Source organism: Talpa occidentalis, unplaced genomic scaffold, assembly GCF_014898055.3.
Source record: "Talpa occidentalis isolate TD23 unplaced genomic scaffold, MPIMG_talOcc4v2.1 talOcc4.9, whole genome shotgun sequence".
In the NCBI taxonomy this organism is placed as follows: Eukaryota; Metazoa; Chordata; class Mammalia; order Eulipotyphla; family Talpidae; genus Talpa; species Talpa occidentalis.
In genome coordinates, this window is record NW_023605305.1 from 4,512,022 (window position 1) to 4,528,022 (window position 16,001).

The window sequence follows — 16,001 nt, forward strand, 5'->3', positions numbered from 1 at the left end:
CCTGGCACGAGCTGGTCTTTTCCCGAGAGCGGGTCAGGGGCTGTCTCGGCTTGGGGTCAGCGCCAAGAGTCCTGCAAGGGACATGTCCACTCCCTTCACTCGCTTCCTCGAGGAGGGACGGGAAAGTCCCCAAGGGGGCAGAAGGGAAGCTTTCCGGAGCTGGGCCGCTCTGCGGGCTCACGGCTTGGATGGTTTTGCCCCAGGACTCCCTGGCGCTGGGCAAGACGGAGGAGGAGGCGCTGAAGCACTTCCGGGTGAAGTTCAACGAAGCCCTGCGGGAAAGCTGGAAGACCAAAGTGAACTGGCTGGCCCACAACGTGTCCAAGGACAACCGGCAGTAGCACCCCGCAGCCCGGCTGGGCCTGTGAACCCGGGAACCAGGCACCCTCGCCCTTCGGGGCCCAAAACCTGAACTGCGCCCCACGGGGAAGAACTTACACAACCGCCTTTTGTTTACACTGGTTATTTATTTATGACTTGAAATGTTTCAGGAACTCAACAGCCATATTCAGAAACGCATCCTCCTGCAGGGGAGGGGTGCCGCTCCAGCGCCCCCCCATAGCAGACTCGGGGGCGGACGAGAGATGGGCACCCCAAGGTTGCATCTTGCTGAGGACTATAACCCCAAGTCTTCCAGCGGGTGGCTCTGGACCCAGGCAAGACGACGCTCGCCATCGGGGAGACCGCCTTCTCGCCCAGACCCCACGGGCCGCCTGGGCCCTGGCGCCTGCTGTCCCCCGGGACGGGACACGCACCTCTTCCGTTCACCCCTCCATCTCCGAGTCCCCACTGACTGAGTTCTGGGCAGCTCCCCGGGAAGCATGGTGCCCTCCTGAATGGGGGGCGTCCACTTGCCACTTTTGAAGTGACTCACGGGTACGGGCATTCATCTCTGCTGCAAAGCAATTTCGTTTGCGGGTAAGAAAACCGTGGCCAAACTACTTCCTGAACCTCCGTGGTTCAGGAGAACGGCCCCGGTCCCTATGAAGCATAATATATGGTGGTCCTCAAGACACATTAAAGAGCGTGACGGAGCTCATCTGAGTCACGGTCACGGCAAAAGCAGGGCAGAGTCCTTTGTGCAATTACGATCGGCTGCCTCTCCCAGCAGGCTGGGGGGGGCCCTTGAGAACCTGCCGTGTCATCACCTGGGGTGCAGTGGACTGTTTTCTCGGGTGGTTCTCAGCTGGCTCAGGCTTAGCCTTAGCTCTCCTAGTTCCCTGGGTCTGAGGAGCCCAAAATGCAGGTTCCCAGGCCTCTCCCTACCATCTGGCGCCAATGGGGCTGGAAATCTGGGCCTGGAGGCACCCATGGTGGCCGCCAGGGTCTCCCCACTGTGCTCACACCCACTGCCGGGCTCAGCGGACCCACGCGGAGCCACTGCACGGCTCAGGTGCACGGCCTCCGACAGAGACAAAATCCCCGGGGCTTGGGGTGAGGGGACGAGGCACCTCCAGTGCCCCCACAGAGCAGCCCCACCCCACGGGTACCAATGATGTGCTGCGCCCATCGGTGCCACCTCGCCTGCTCCAAATGGGAGACGCCGAGCACAGCTGTCCACCGCTGCTCATTGACGTGAGTCCCAGTGTGGACGGCCCTTTGTGCCCTCAGAGCACTGGCGAGGGGGTGCAGCCTAGGTCCCTGGTGGGGGGAAGAGTATTTGCTAACGTTTTAATCACGGGGCTGTTCCTGACACGGGGAAGGTGAGCTCTGGGGGGACACAGATTGACTGGCTTTTGGGAACCCGACGTGACAGGTGACAGCGGTGAGAAGAATAAAAGCCTCTTCATGGAACATTCTCGGCTCCCAAGGAGACAAGGGGATGCAGGATTAGTACAAAAACAAGACAAAACAGCACAGACCCCGGTGGAGTTAGAACCAGAGCTTTATTGTGCACACGCCGGTGCTCCCAGCCCCGCCAGGCCCGGCCCGCGCCAGCCTCTACCCACGGTCTACACAGCAGCTACAGGGACAGGACACGAGGACGCCACACACCACACAGGACAGCCGGCGGCGGCGGCCTCGGAACTAGCAGTTATGATCACAGAACAGTATCCAAATGGCTCCCTTTCGTTTTAGAAAATCTAGAATTTTACACGAATTGAGGAGTGCTGCGGGGGCTCTGCTCGGGCTGCCCTTCCCTCCCCCGCCGGTGTGGCTTGACCCGAGGTGGCCGGTGTGGCCCACGGGGGCTCCGGGGGCGCTTGGCCTTGGGCGCTGACCGTGCTGTCAGCGTCTGTGCGGGTCACTCGGGCCGCGCCGACTCCCCACCAAGGGCCGGGCTGCCTGCACTGCCGAGTCAGCGGGCTCCTGTGTCCTCCTGTGTCCTCTCGCCAGCAAGGACACGCCGTCCCAGGCCCGGGCCCCGAGGCTGCAGCCCCCGGGAGCGTGAGAGGCCAGGGAGCCCAGCGCTCCCTCCCGCCGCCCAGCCAGCCAAGGGCAGAACCCCGAGAGAAAGCCTGGCTGTGCTCGGCCCCAAGAGGGGTCCCTGATGCAGTTCCCTCCTACGCCGACTGCCCTGGTCACACCCGGGGCAGTGGCCTGAGGCCGGGAGCGCCAAGGGGGCCGGCCTGCTCCTTGGGGGAGCAGCGGGGTGGAGTGGGGAAGCAGGGGCCTGGGGTCTCTCCTGCCCTCAGTGTCGCCAACTTCACTTTGATTCCAGTCCTGGATTACACTAGCACGAAGGACACGAGGAACCCCAATTTATTTACAAAATATTAAAAAGTCAGTTTATCATCTACATATTAACCCCCATTCTGCCGTTTTGTACATGCACTAGTTTGGAAAAAATAAAAACTTTAAAAAAAAAGAAAACGGGGCGGGGGGAGGTGGCCATTCTGACCCTTCGTCACCAGGTCCAGTCATTGCAGCTTTCCTGGAGGTGCGAGGGGCCTGCGTGGAGCGGGGTGACCAGAGGGGGGGGGCGCTCCTCATAACTTAACGGTGGGGGCGGAGCGGGGTGCACACGAGCAGGGGCGGGCGGGCGGTGCGGGGAGGGGTCTGCAGACCTACTGGCCGGAAGGACTTTGTACATCGTGGACCCTGGGGGCTGGCGGGACACGCGCCGCCGGAGTCCTCGGACGCGGGGGGCGCAGGCGGCGGGGGGCTCAGTAGCTGAGGGTGGAGTCGTCCCATTCCAGCTGCTGCGGCCGGGCCCCCTTCTGCGGGCGCCCGTGCTCGCCCTCCTCCTCCTCGCTGCTCTCCGACTCGGCGCTGGTGATGTCGTCCTCCTCCTCGCCGTCCTCGCTCTCCTGCTCCTCCTCCTCCTCCTCCTCGCTGCTGTGCTGGTCCTCGTACGTCTGCCGGGAGACGGCGCCTGAGCCGGGCCACCCCTGCTCCCGGCCCCGCGTCGCCACCCACGGTGAGACGGAGACTCCGGGCCCCCTCGAGAGCGCGTCCACACGCAGCCCATGATGTGACCTCGAACCAGGCCTCGGGGGCCTCCGCTTCCCCCCGCGTGGGTGACGCGGCACGGGCCGCGCGGCGAGGCCCGGCGTGGGCCCAGGGGCCGGCGCCCACACCCACCTCCATGGGGTTCACGGTGATGGTCAAGGCGGAGTCGTCCCAGTCCATCTCGTTCTCCTTGCCGGCGTCCTGGTCCCGCAGGGTGCGCTGGTGCGCGGCCCGGATCCGGAACACCCCCAGGATGATCATGAAGACCAGGAAGCTGACGCACACCACGATCACCACGGTGGCCGTGCTGGGGACGACTGCGGGGGGGGCAGGCGACGGCCGTGAGGGCGGCCCAGGGGCCCACATCCCCACCGTGTTCCGTGGGACCATGAGAACAGGGAGAGTGGATGGAGCCGCAGAGCCTGCGGGGGGGTCCCCATCCTACCTGCAAAGGGGTGCGGGTTGGCCAGGTTGTGCCCCGACAGGTCGACGAAGGAGCGGTGCTCGGGGTGCACGAACTGCGGCTGGGCGGCCATGTGGTTGGCATGCTCCACGGGGTTGGCGGTGTGGATCACGTTCACCTGGGCATAGGGACGGGAGCGCGGGAGCCTGGGGTGAGCGACACCCCTGCACGGCGGGGAGCTGGGGGGCCGCACTTCACGGGCACCGGGGAGCAGAACAGGGCAGCGGATCATGGACAGTGGCCGCGCGGGGCCGTCAGGCACCCAAGAGCTCCTCCCTGGTCTAATCACTTCTGCTGTGCTTAACAAAAGCATCTGTCCCGAGCAGAAAGGAAAACACCAAAGCCGGAAGCCATACTGGGCATCGGAGAAGCACCACCTGCAGCACAGCCACTCCTCATGGCCCCAAACCACAGCCACATGGAGAAACAAGCTCGCCCAGCCGTCCCTTAGCTCCAGGGAAACGCTCCTGGCTTCTCAGCCGCAGAGCCTAGCTTCTGCTGCCCGAGGCTGGGGAGGGTGGGGCCTCCCATCCAGGACAGTCCCCTCGGGTCCACTCCTCCGGGTCACAGAAGCTGAGCGATAAAGGAGCAGCGCCCGGAGGAGTGGGGTCTTCGGAGCAGACACCGCCCAGGGGCTTCCGGGGCCTGAGCCACTGCCGCCAGCTCCGCGCACACAGCTCCACTCAGGCCGTGTCTAGCACAAGACCCCGGCCCTCTCGGTGCTGTTCCTCGCAGAGCTGGGCCAAATTCAAGAAACAACCTGGCCACCCCCGACCCCGGCATCGCCTGCCACCGGCTCTTGACCACCTCCCTCCAAAGGCCCTGGGGCCCCCGACTCTGGGCAGAGGCCCCTGTGAGAGGGGAGCACTGTGCTACATCCCACATCCTGTCCCCCAAAACCTGTTTGGTAGAAGCTGCAGCAGCCCCTGGCGGGCAAAGGCTGCCACCCCAGGCGAGCCTGAAGACTGGCACCTGCAGTGTGAAGCCCGTGAGGGCAGCACAGCCCAGGCTGCTGGCCCTTCTCAGCCCGGCCCGCACTCACCTCCACCTGGAACTCGTTGCTAACGTAGCGGCCATTGAGCTCCGAGCAGACGAGCTTGAACTTCCGGTCCAGCAAGGCCCTGGTGTGCCAGTTCCGGTAGCGCAGGAGGTGTAAGGCCTCCTCGTAGCTGGCCATGGTGTCCACGCCTGCAGGGGTGCACAGAGGACGATGTTGGTGGCTAAAGCTGGACACGGGCAGAGCCAGGGCCGCAAGCAAAGGCGACGCGGCAGCTGCCCAGCTGGCCCGTGCTGGGCCTTCCAGTTGTGAGAACCAACGCAGAGCATGTGCGCGGGTGTGGGGCTGCTTTCCCTCTCGGGGGACATGCGCTCACATACTTAAGCTCTGCCCCTTTATAAGGACGGGGGCCCCTTTCTGAAGCAGCCCCCCTGGCCTGGGAGGACGTGCATAGCCAGCCCCAGTCAGGGCTGCAGGGAGCCTGGTCACTCTGCTTCCCAGCCGCTCCGGGGCCCCTTGGCGTCCTTACGCCAGGCAGGCAGGGGCCCGAGAGGGCACAGTGTCTGCTTCCAGGCTCGGCGGCTCCACAGCCGCGCCCCCACTCACCTGTGAAGATCACACCCAGGTCGGAGCTGCTCACTTCGATGCGCTTCTGCTGCAGGCGGCCCGTGTCCACCTCCAGGCCCTCCTGCTCCGGGTTCAGCTCCTCCCCCTCCACTGTGACCTCGCAGGAGTCCAGGTCGTGCACGATCTCCTCCGACACCAGCGACTCTTGCACTGCGGGAAGGGCCCGGCCAGGAGTCGCAGAGGATGCTGGCCCTGCCCCACCCCACCCCCCGAGCCCTTCCGGGACCAGGTCCGAGGTCGTGCTCCAGGAAGGGAGATTTACGTGCCCCCCAGGAAGGCCTGAGGACGGGGACCCTGGCTTCCCGTGGGCACGAGGCCCGCGCAGTCTCAATCTCAAGCCCTCGAGGTCCGTCTGGACGCCCAGGTCAAGCTAGGAAAAGGGAATAGGCCCTCCAGGTGGGCTTCCGAGATCACGACGGGCCTTGGCCCGGGGGTGCGATTCCGCAAGCAGACCCAAGAGCAGCATGTGAAATTTAAATCCCCCCAACCCCGGAGGAGACGGCTCCGCGAGTCAGCCAGCGGCGGCGGGGTTTCACCCCCTGGTCGCGAGCCCAGGTGCGGGCGACTGCCCAGGCAGAGGAGCTGTTACCTGTGGGGTCCTCGTCCCCATCGCCTTCGGGCTCCACTTCCCTCGTGATGGTGCTGATGATGCGGAGCTCAGGGAAGAGGAAAACCCCCTCCGGACTTTCAAATTCAGACGCCGCTCGAGCGAAATGGTGGACGCCACTCAGGCTGATCTTGGGCTCCTCCGGCTGCAGAACCATCACGTAGCCGTCCAGCGGGGAGACTGCGGCGCAGGGGGCCTCATTGAAGCACCTGCCAACAGGGACAGTGGCGGGAGGGTGGTCAGGGCCCCACACGCCAAGGCACCCAGGGACACAGCCCTCCGGGGAGAGGAGCCCAGATATTACGCCATCCTCTCAGGCCCCTCGCTCAGCCCCTCCGGGAATGGGGGAGGCCAGGCCATCCCCAGCAGCAAAGGCACACATCTTCTCCAGGTCACCAAGCTAAAAACGGGCTTGTTGGGGCCTCCCTGGTGGCACGAGGGGTTAAGACGCAACCTATGAAGCTACCCGCAGCCTCTGCAGCACAAGTTCCATCCCCGACCAACCAGGGAGCAACCCACATGGCGCAGCAGACCTCGCCTGTCTCCCCGCTGCTCCCCTCAGCAGTGGATTTTAGTCAGTCTGCCTGTTCTGCTCCCCACTCTGTCTCTGGGGAATCCTCTCACCCTCCACACCTCTGGCCTGTACCCCAGCTCTTGTATGCATAAATAAATAAATCTTAAAAAAACAAAAACAAAAACAAAACAGGCTTGTTGTTAAAAATCAGCACCTACTTGACCCTGCTGGTGATTTTGAGTCTCCGGATCCCGGGTGTGGGGAACTGGCGTGAGTTCAGGTAGGAAACGTGCTGCATGGCCTTGACCAGCTCCCCAACATCCTCCCCTTCCAAGGTCAGCACCGACTGACCCGGGCTGGCCTGGATCTGAAATTGTGCGTGGGAGAGAGGAGAGGAACAGGGTTTGCACAGCAAGAACATATCGAGGGGCCCAAGGTGGGGTACCATGCCCCCCCAATCCTCGCTCTGGGCGTCTCTTCCACACGCTGTTCTCTTATGGGAAACCAGTCATAGTGAGCAAAATGTTTTACGTAGCTTCGTGAGTAGTTCTAGCAAATTACTAAACCTGAAAGGGAAGAGGACTGTGGGAACCCCAAAATTTGTACCACCGATGTGCAGGTAATCTGAGGGCCCAATTCCTGAAAGTGGCATGCAGAAAGGGGGGCAGCCTCTCAGCTGCGTCCTCAATCCACTGTGTGCCTGGTTCCAGCTCCAAGTCATCTGTAGCAGAACTGAACCGTAGGGCACACGGTGAAGGTGGTGTCCCCAGAGCTGGAGAACTGGCTGGGGTGGGGGAAACCCCTCGTGTTTGTCACATAAAGACAGCGCAGGGCTAATCACAGAAAGCGCAGCCCCAGCCGGTGGAAGTGGGGTTACCTTCACGCCCCCGCCGCTGTCCTCGGGGAGCTGCAGGTCCAGCCCCTCTTTGCAGGTGTACAGACAGTCGATCACCTTCTTATCCGCCAGCTTCCCGGAACGGATCGTCAGGCCAGCCAGGTTCCCTCGGAAAAACTGGGTCATGCGCAGGTCCCCACCTGGAGCGCGGCGGGAGGGGGGAGGTTACGCGCGCAGCGGGCGCCTGGGCGCTCCTCAACGCGGTGTTACTGGTGGAAGCTGGATGGATGGACATGCGGGTTAGTCAGACCAAGTCCCGTTAGCCTGCGAGCTACGTGGAAGCGCGGTGAAGGAATTAGGTCGTTCATGGTCATGCACGTGGTCTGCGGAGGGTCCGCGACGCCCCACACAGCAGCCAGCCCTCCGGTGGCCCCACACACCGTTGCCACGGCTTACAGTGACGCTTCCCAACCCCCCCCAGCCCCTGCCTGTCTAGAAACTTGGGGCGAGCCCCCCCCACACATGCCTCGGGAGATAAAGTAGCGTTTCCATCCGCCCCGAGCCAGAAGCCCAGGGTCGAGGCCTCTGGGTCTGTGCCCTGCGACGAAGGGAGGATTTACTAGGAAAACGGGCTCAGAGCGTGGCCCCTGACGGACTAGCACAGAGCCAAGCCAGGTGAAAGGGAGCCTGTTTTCTGGCTGATGGCGGAGAGACCAGTTCGGGGCAGCAGCGCGCCTCACGAGGCCGTCCCTGGGGGCGGAGGTCTCTAGGAATCGTAACGTTGAGTGCCCCTCCGCACAGACTTCCGAGAATGGGTCTTTCCTGTCTCGGGGTACAGACCCCACCTGGCCGGGAAGTGTCAAGGAGGGCACCCCATGCAGTGGTCGGGTGGATGGGATGAGACAAACAGCAGCCCCCAGTGCATGGCAATCACCAGGCCGCGCCCTCACTTCAACTGGGGTCGGGGTGGGCGGGACGGGGGTCCATGAAGCAATGGGAAGCAGAATGCAAAGCGGCAGCTCCAATGGTGTCTGGGACCAAAAGGCAACTTGGACATTTCATGCGAAATGTGGAATGAATGGATGTCTCGTTTTTTAAATGAACACAACCGTGAGGGGGGGGGATCCAGCCACCTGCAGGGGCCACAGGCGCGGGCTCGGTCTCATTGTCACTTTCAACTCCTGAATACTCTGCAGAAAAGCAAGACAGAGACAATAGGAGAGGACCGAGAGGTTAGGCTCGTCAGACTCAGCCTGGAACGTCAGTTTCGAGAAGCTGCCAAACACAAAACACAGAGCGAGATCCCCCTCATGTCGTTCTTGGGGACACACCCCACCCGGACCCAGAGGCACAATCATCTTCCGGGGCGCTATTTACACTCCCCCCCCGGCCCAGCTGCTCTTTTCACCACCTCTCCCCGCACCCTCCCGCCAGCACATGGGCTGGATCCAGCCTCACACGGACGAACAGGCACCGTGTGGACTCTCCCGTGTCTCCGCCTGTGCTGCGGAGCTGGGGTCCGAGGCTGCTGGCCATGGCCTCGGCCCAGCCGGGCAGAACCAGCAGCCGCATCATCCAACAGCGGTTCAAGGCGCAGGCAGAGGATGGAGGGGCTCCGGGACCGTGGAGGGGGGCACGGGAGAGCTGGTGGTGGGCACGGTGACCACATCTGAAGACGTGGGAGCCTCCACCCCGTAAGTCACACACACAGTTGGGAGCCAGTTACCTCAGTTCAAAGAAATTCAGCAAATCAAAGTGTGTGTATTTTTTGAAAGCTTGACCCAGGTGCACCTCGCTCTAGGCTTTAACCCCTGAGTAACAGAGTAAAGAAGAGTAAAGAAGGCATTTTAACCACTTTTCCTGAGCGGGAAGGGAGAGTCAGAGCGTTAGGAACTCTCCGGAGGACTCGAACCCTGGCTAGCACCAGTGTCCTCAGAACAGGCCGCGGAGGCTCACCCCGGGCTCCGGGCCAGGTGAGTCTCATCCTGGGGGTGGGGCGGGGAGGCTGCATCTCCCTCACAGCCGGCGCCTGCCGTGCCAAGCCACAAGGGGGCGCCGGGGCTGCAGCCAGGGGGCACAGGTGAGGCCAGAGCACCTGGGAGCCTGGGAAGCCTCCTCTGGCTGGATGGACAGGCTGGTGGGGGCTGCGGCTGTAGCCCAGACTCCCGCTGCACGCACAAGGGAAGCGCTGACAAACCCACCGAAAGGAAGCTGCTGGGAGAGCATCCTCTCCGCTAGCGAGAGATCTTTACCACTTTGTGTCTGTTCAGTGTGGGGACTTAAGTGGATTTTTCTGGACGAGGCTGAGCGGGCTGAGGTAGAAAGGATGAGAAGGTGCCTGAGATGGTCCAGGAGGAGACAGCGAGGTGGGCGGGAAACGAGAGGTGGGGCATTTTAATCCAAGCAACAGAGTCCTCAGGGTCCGAGTAACATTGAGGTTTGCGCTTGTATTTCTGTTCTTAATTTTTAGGTCATTACTCAGAAATTGCTGTTTAATTCGGGAAGCAAATTTGAACTGAAATTTCAAGAATAGCAAGTAAAAAATTCCTATAAGCCCAGTGACTTAAGTCCTCAGGCTCTGTTTCCACTTCTCACGGGTAAAAGGTCACCAAAATTAAATATGGGAATCAGGGGCCTCCCTGATGGCCTAGGGGTTAAGTCTTAGCACTACCACCTCTACAGTCTGAGTTCGGTCCCTGGCCAGGGAGCTACCCACACGACGCAGCAGACCTCTCTCCTGCCTCGCCCGCTGCTCCCCTCAGCAGTGTATTTCAGTCCATCCGCCTGTTCTGCTCCCCACTCTGTCTCTGGTGAATCCTCTCACCCACCCCCTCAACACCTCTGGCCTACACCCCAGTTCCTCTAGGCATAAATAAATAAATCTTGGGGAAAAAATAAAAATTTTTAAAAATTTGGGAATCAGGTGAGGAGGTTTAGACTAAATATCGTCTGATTCCGTCTCACCGGAAGGGACCCAGAATGAGTGCCAAAACTCAAGTTCTCCTAGAATAAGCAAAGCTGTCCTGGGAAGCAGGCGCTTTTATAAACTTCCAACATAACTCAAGGTACAATGTTTCCACAGGGAGAAAAGCAAACCCCAGGGGCGCTCTGAGCAGGTCCGCACAGACGGCAGCTTGGTGGATCCTGAGGGCAGGAGCAGGGTGACCCTTAAGGGTAGACAGAGGGGCCTCAAGGCCTCGCACTGGATGGGGGTGTCCCTGCTGATTTCCACACGACTCTCAAAATCAGCCTCTCCCCAGCTGCAAAGGTCAGCCGCACACCCCCGGGGCAGCCTCGGCAACTGCACCTTTGTCACCAGTTGACTCTTCGATTTTTGGCCATGACTGCGAGCGGCCGTCAGCCCCACCCGTTGCCTCGCTTACCCTGAGACCACGGCCCGCTGCGCCTGCTGCTGAAACCTGCTCTGCATGAGCTAACGGAGCAGCCGGGTGTCTCTACGCCCCACACCAGCCCGGCCGTGCTCTGGTGGCTGGGTTCGCCTCGTCACCTTTGAGATCCTATGTATCTTATTACTAGAGGATTGACTATCCCGAGATGGGGTTCGCAGGCCCCAGCAGATCACCCCAGGCCTCAGAGAACCCTGATCCAGTGGGGACAGAGCTCGGGTTCCGCATGCACGGGCTTCAGGGGTTCAAACCCCAGACCATGGGAAACCCCGTGATTCTGAGCCTCAGTGTCTTCAGCAGTAAGACAGGGATAAAATGACCCCCTCCTCGAGTCATCATCGCAGGGACTAGCAAGGCAAGCCCACGGGGTGGCCCCTCACACCCCACCTCATCTCTGCGGAGGCACCCATGGCCGCAGCCCTCTCCCCGCAGGAGGTCAGGGCTGGCCCTGGGACAGCTTCCCCGGCTCAAGCTCACACGCTCAGGGGTCTGTGTGCTTCTTTGTCCTTTCCTGTTCCTGGGAAAATAAAATGATCCCCCATCACACCCTAGCTCCGTGCAGGAAACTGAGCACCCACAAACAGAGCTAAAGGAGTGTCCCCAAAGAGGCTCTGCCCAGGACAAGGGCAGATGTAGGAAATGAAGGCACACGGCGTGAGACACGGAGGGGAGACAGAGCGCCCACGCCACCCCCACAGCAGGGGGGTGCAGGACTCCTGAGACCTGGGGGAGGGAGCAGGGTTACCTTGCCAGCAAGCCCCCACCACGAGCTGAGTGTCTATCCTGGACGGGTGAAGCGGGTAGTCTTCAGTCACGGAGAAGGGCTCGTGAGCAGCGCCGTCCACGTACAGAGTCACGCTCGGGAGCTCCACGTTGAGCACGTAGTGATGCCACTCCTCGTCACACACCTGCCGGAGGCCGGGTGCATGAGAAGCCACCGCCTGTGTCCCGGGGGCGAGTCGCCCATCACACACAGCTGTCTTCTGGAGAGGGAGAGTGTGACCACACACCTCCCCTCGCCCCCTGGGACTACATCGCCCAGCCGGGGCCACGGCCACACCGCCGACCCTGGGACACTGCTGGTGGGTGCCTGCTCTCTCGTCCCGTGACCATATGAGACTGCAGGAAACCTGAATACCCACTGGGTATCAAGGATATCAAGGAATTGTGGCTAATTTTACAAAAGGCATGGAAATAGGGGGCCTCCCTGGTGGCACAAGGGGTTAAGCCTCAGCGCTATCAGGCTATGGCCAGCCACTGCAGCATGAGTTCGAGCCCCAGTCAGAGAGCTGACCACACGGCGCAGCAGACCTCTCCTGACTCCCCGCTGCTCCCCTCAGCAGTGTGTTTCAGCAGATTGGCCTGTTCTGCTCCCCACTCTGTCTCTGGTGAGTCCTCTCACCCCCTGCACCTCTGACCGGCACCCCAGCTCTTATGTGCATAAATAAATAAATCTTAAAAAAAAAAAAAGGACAGGGACATAGTATAAGGGTCAGATTTCTATGTATCTCTACAAAGTGGAAAGCTGTATCTGGAATTTGCTTAAAATGTATCGAGTAGTTTTCCAAGGGGTAACAAAATTAGCAGGTAGGGGCTGGGGGTGATGGACCAAGACTCAGAGCTGGGAACTGCTGGAACAAGACCAAGTAACTTGGGGCTATTCGTCACCCAGATCTGTCTACTTATACCTATGTCTGAGATTTTCCGTAACAGTCTTAAAAATGCATCAGAAGAAACGAAATAGAGCAAGTCCTCGAATAATGTCATTCTGTGAAAAAGTAGGTAAGAAAGACGTAGTCTCAGCCAACAGCGAACAAGATGGCGTCACTCGAGGATCATTTTTTTCTTGCTTTGAACTTACATGAACATGAATGAAACTGTATATAGACTCACGTAAGTTTTTTTTTATTAAGTTTTTTTTTTCTAATAGAGGCATGTTTTATGTATTTATTTGTTTGTTTGTTTATACAAGCACTGGGCACAGTCAGAAGCGCGGGAGGGTGAGAGAATTCACCAGAGCCAGAGCGGGGAGCAGAGCAGGCAGAAGGACCGAAGTACACTGCTGAGGGGAGCAGCGGGCGGCAGGAGAGGTCTGCACGCCATGTGGGACCTCTCCCGGTGGCCGGGGAGGAGCCGGGGATCGAACCGGCACTGCAGAGGCTGCGGGCAGCTTCGCAACCCCGCGCTCAACCGCTGCGCCACCAGGGAGGCACTTCTTTAGTTTCTTGACAATAATCATGGTAAGCATTTCTAAGCTAGGACAGATCTATGTAAGAATTACATCACTTATTGGGGCCTCCCCAGTGGCGCGGTGGGTTGAACGCAGCGCTGTGAAGCTGTCCGCAGCCTCTGCAGCACGGGTTCAATTTCTGGCCAGCCAGGGAGATACCCACATGGCGCAGCAGACCTCTCCTGTCTCGCCTGCCGCTCCCCTCACCAGTATTTTCGGTCCGCCTGCCTGTTCTGCTTCCCACTCTGTTTCTGGTGAATTCTCTCACCCTACCATGCCTCTGACCTATACCCCAGCTCTTGTATAAATAAATAAATCTTAAAAAAAAAAAAAAGAATTACCTCAGTTAGGAGACAATGGCCCCCAGTGGACTCACATTCCACATACTTTTCCCCTCTCTCACTTTTGCTCTTACACATCTGTCCCGTAACTAACTGTCTGAGACAAGCTTACGCTTTAGCAACGACAAGCATCTGTGTCAGCTCTGGGCCAGTAACACCACGAGACAAATAAAATTAAATTAAGGCCAAAGTTTTCCTTTTTGCCCCAACCCTAAATCAAGAGAAGAAACAATCTTTGTGTGGGAAGGCTCCCTCGGCTTACAACACTGCCTTGCTTCCTGTAACACGCTGAATTTTTCATGGGATTCTTGCTTTTCATCATAGCAGCTGGGAAATCAGCTCAGCAAAGACACGGCCTCATCCACAGCAATAAAACATGAGCTAACGTCAAAGCTGTCAGCGCACTCAAGCTAGAACCCCGTGTGGTATCTGAAATATGTCAAGAACGCTGATGGCTTGAACATTTACAATATCCCGTGGTGCCTCTGAATTTGCAGAGACACCCTGGGGTTCCCTGGCACAATCCGGGAGCCAAAGCCTTAAATAATAAATAAACAAGTACGTGTTTCTCAGCTCCAGTTTTTAAGCAAATGCTGCTTATTTCATGAATTTTTACACTACTTTGAACACGAGCCATACAGTTTCTTTTTATTAACATTATGTATCAGATACATATTTTTTTTAAAAAAGCAACGTAGGCTTTCCCAAGAAAGGAATTCAATGGATTTAACAGACTGCCCTATTCCCCAGAGACACAGAAATAAAATCGAAGATGTCACTGCCCGTGAACAGCAGCTCCCATGCCAGGCGGCCGGACTCGGTTACTCTCCGACAAGACCCCCATCAGCGAGTTTCCCACTCACCTGATTCAACTTCCAGTGGAATTCCGCTGGCTTGTATTTCTTCTCCTCCGAAGGATCCTGGCGGAGGAGGAAAACAAGCCGGCAGCCGTGGATGTACAAAGAATAGTGATGCCTGTTCATATCTGCAGAGAGAAATTCTGCTGGTAAACTGCCAACTTAAGACCCAAAGGAGAGGTAAGAGCCATTTCTTTAATGGATTTTGAAGACACAGTTGGATCAGCATAAATGAACCCTCCAGCTGGGTCAAGGCCAGGCTTCAAAACAAAGACACTTGGGCTTTGCCTCTAGAGAGGCGGGAGCCAATCTTGAGTGACCCGTGTGACAAATACCTGAATACCAGGGGGACTCTGGAGGACGCGGCACCCCGGGGAAAAGCACAGGAAAGTGTGTGTCACCGAGCGGCCAGGCTTAGGGGGAGGCCAAGGGCCCTCCTCCAGCGACCCCTGCACACCCATAGGTGCCCACCTGTCTTGTCTGAACTGCAGAGAACTGTCTCCTTCTTCCTGCTGAACGGCCCGTGCCTCATCCACACAGAAAGCGTGAAGGGCTCCTTAGGGTTGACAGAAACCACGCCATCCGGAACCCTGCACCGCCTGAGTGCCGTTGAACTCGAAGACCTGGTCGCTATCGTGGCCGTTGCTATCGTGGCCGTGGTCAGCCCGATTCCACCGTGTTGGAAGAGCCGCTGGGAGAGGGGAGCAGCTCGGCGGTGCCAGACGCAGCACCTGGGGCAGAGCACACACCTTCAGCCAGGGCAGTGGGTCCAGCCTTGCGCGGCTGCGCTGCCCGCACTGCTGATAGATCTGCCAGCTCGGCTTCCTTCGCCTCCCAAAGCAGGATTTTTATTACCGAAAGAATTCGTAAAAAATAACCACAGATTTTTTTTTCAAAGGCAGAAAAAGAATCCAAACCTGTAATCCCTACCCAAATACACCCACCATTGGGTCTTTCTTTGTGAAATACACGTATTAGAAACATGGAGCCAGGGCCTCCCTGGTGGCGCAAGGGGTTAAGCTCTGCACTATGAAGCAATTTGCAGCCTCTGCAGCACGAGTTCGATCCCTGGCCAGCCAGGGAGCTACCCACACGGCGCAGCAGACCTCTCCTGACTCCCTGCTTCTCCCCTCAGCAGTGGATTTCAGTCAGTCTGCCTGTTCTGTTCCCCACTCTGTCTCTGGTGAATCCTCTCACCAACCCCCCCCCCCACACCTCTGGCCTGTACCCCAGCTCTTGTACACATAAATAAATAAATCTTTAAAAAAAAAAAAAAGACAGAAAGAAACACGGAGCCAGGCTAGGCAGTCACACAAACACCCACTCCCATTACTATCCTTCTAGAGCATAATTTAAAACGTCGGGTGGCGTGTGACACACAGACCCACCACCACTTACTCAGCGACCCCCCTGGAGGGCACCGGTGTTGCTAATCTTCTCCAATAATCCTCGCCTTGATGAGGCTTTAGTGTCCTCATGATTAATCTCTCACGATACTCCCAGGCAATGGCATCACCAGGTCAAAGAATGTGATCTTTTTTTACAGCTGCTGTCTGTATTGCCAAGCTCAATTTTCTTTTAAATTTGCCCACAGAAGAGCCTGTTTGCCCTCCCAGTCACGTGGTCTGTGACTTCTCTACCCGAGGAGGGACATGGCTTGGCTGGAGCAGCCTGGCATCTGAGAAACGTAAAACTTGGGTCCAAATCCCTGCTCTGCCACTTCCTAAAAG

At 58.8% G+C, this 16,001-nt stretch overlaps 2 protein-coding genes across 3 annotated transcripts in view; one reads left to right on the top strand and one right to left on the bottom strand.

The window, feature by feature from the left end:
• PIK3CD (phosphatidylinositol-4,5-bisphosphate 3-kinase catalytic subunit delta) overlaps nucleotides 1–2,302 on the top strand; it is a 46,688-nt gene extending 44,386 nt beyond the window's left edge. For both annotated transcript variants that reach the window (XM_054691734.1, XM_037500690.2), the window contains exon 24: nucleotides 204–2,302. In XM_054691734.1, coding sequence (XP_054547709.1) covers nucleotides 204–341 — 138 coding nt within the window. In that variant the 3' untranslated portion in view covers nucleotides 342–2,302. The remainder of the gene's footprint in view (nucleotides 1–203) is intronic.
• The window catches only part of CLSTN1 (calsyntenin 1), a 58,908-nt gene continuing 44,745 nt past the window's right edge, over nucleotides 1,839–16,001 (bottom strand). The window contains 14 exon segments of the mRNA XM_054691155.1: nucleotides 1,839–3,299; nucleotides 3,526–3,710; nucleotides 3,839–3,974; nucleotides 4,899–5,044; nucleotides 5,460–5,630; nucleotides 6,070–6,296; nucleotides 6,820–6,968; nucleotides 7,479–7,636; nucleotides 8,570–8,626; nucleotides 11,589–11,751; nucleotides 14,278–14,399; nucleotides 14,743–14,863; nucleotides 14,865–14,921; nucleotides 14,923–15,002. Coding sequence (XP_054547130.1) covers nucleotides 3,108–3,299; nucleotides 3,526–3,710; nucleotides 3,839–3,974; nucleotides 4,899–5,044; nucleotides 5,460–5,630; nucleotides 6,070–6,296; nucleotides 6,820–6,968; nucleotides 7,479–7,636; nucleotides 8,570–8,626; nucleotides 11,589–11,751; nucleotides 14,278–14,399; nucleotides 14,743–14,863; nucleotides 14,865–14,921; nucleotides 14,923–15,002 — 1,964 coding nt within the window. The 3' untranslated portion in view covers nucleotides 1,839–3,107.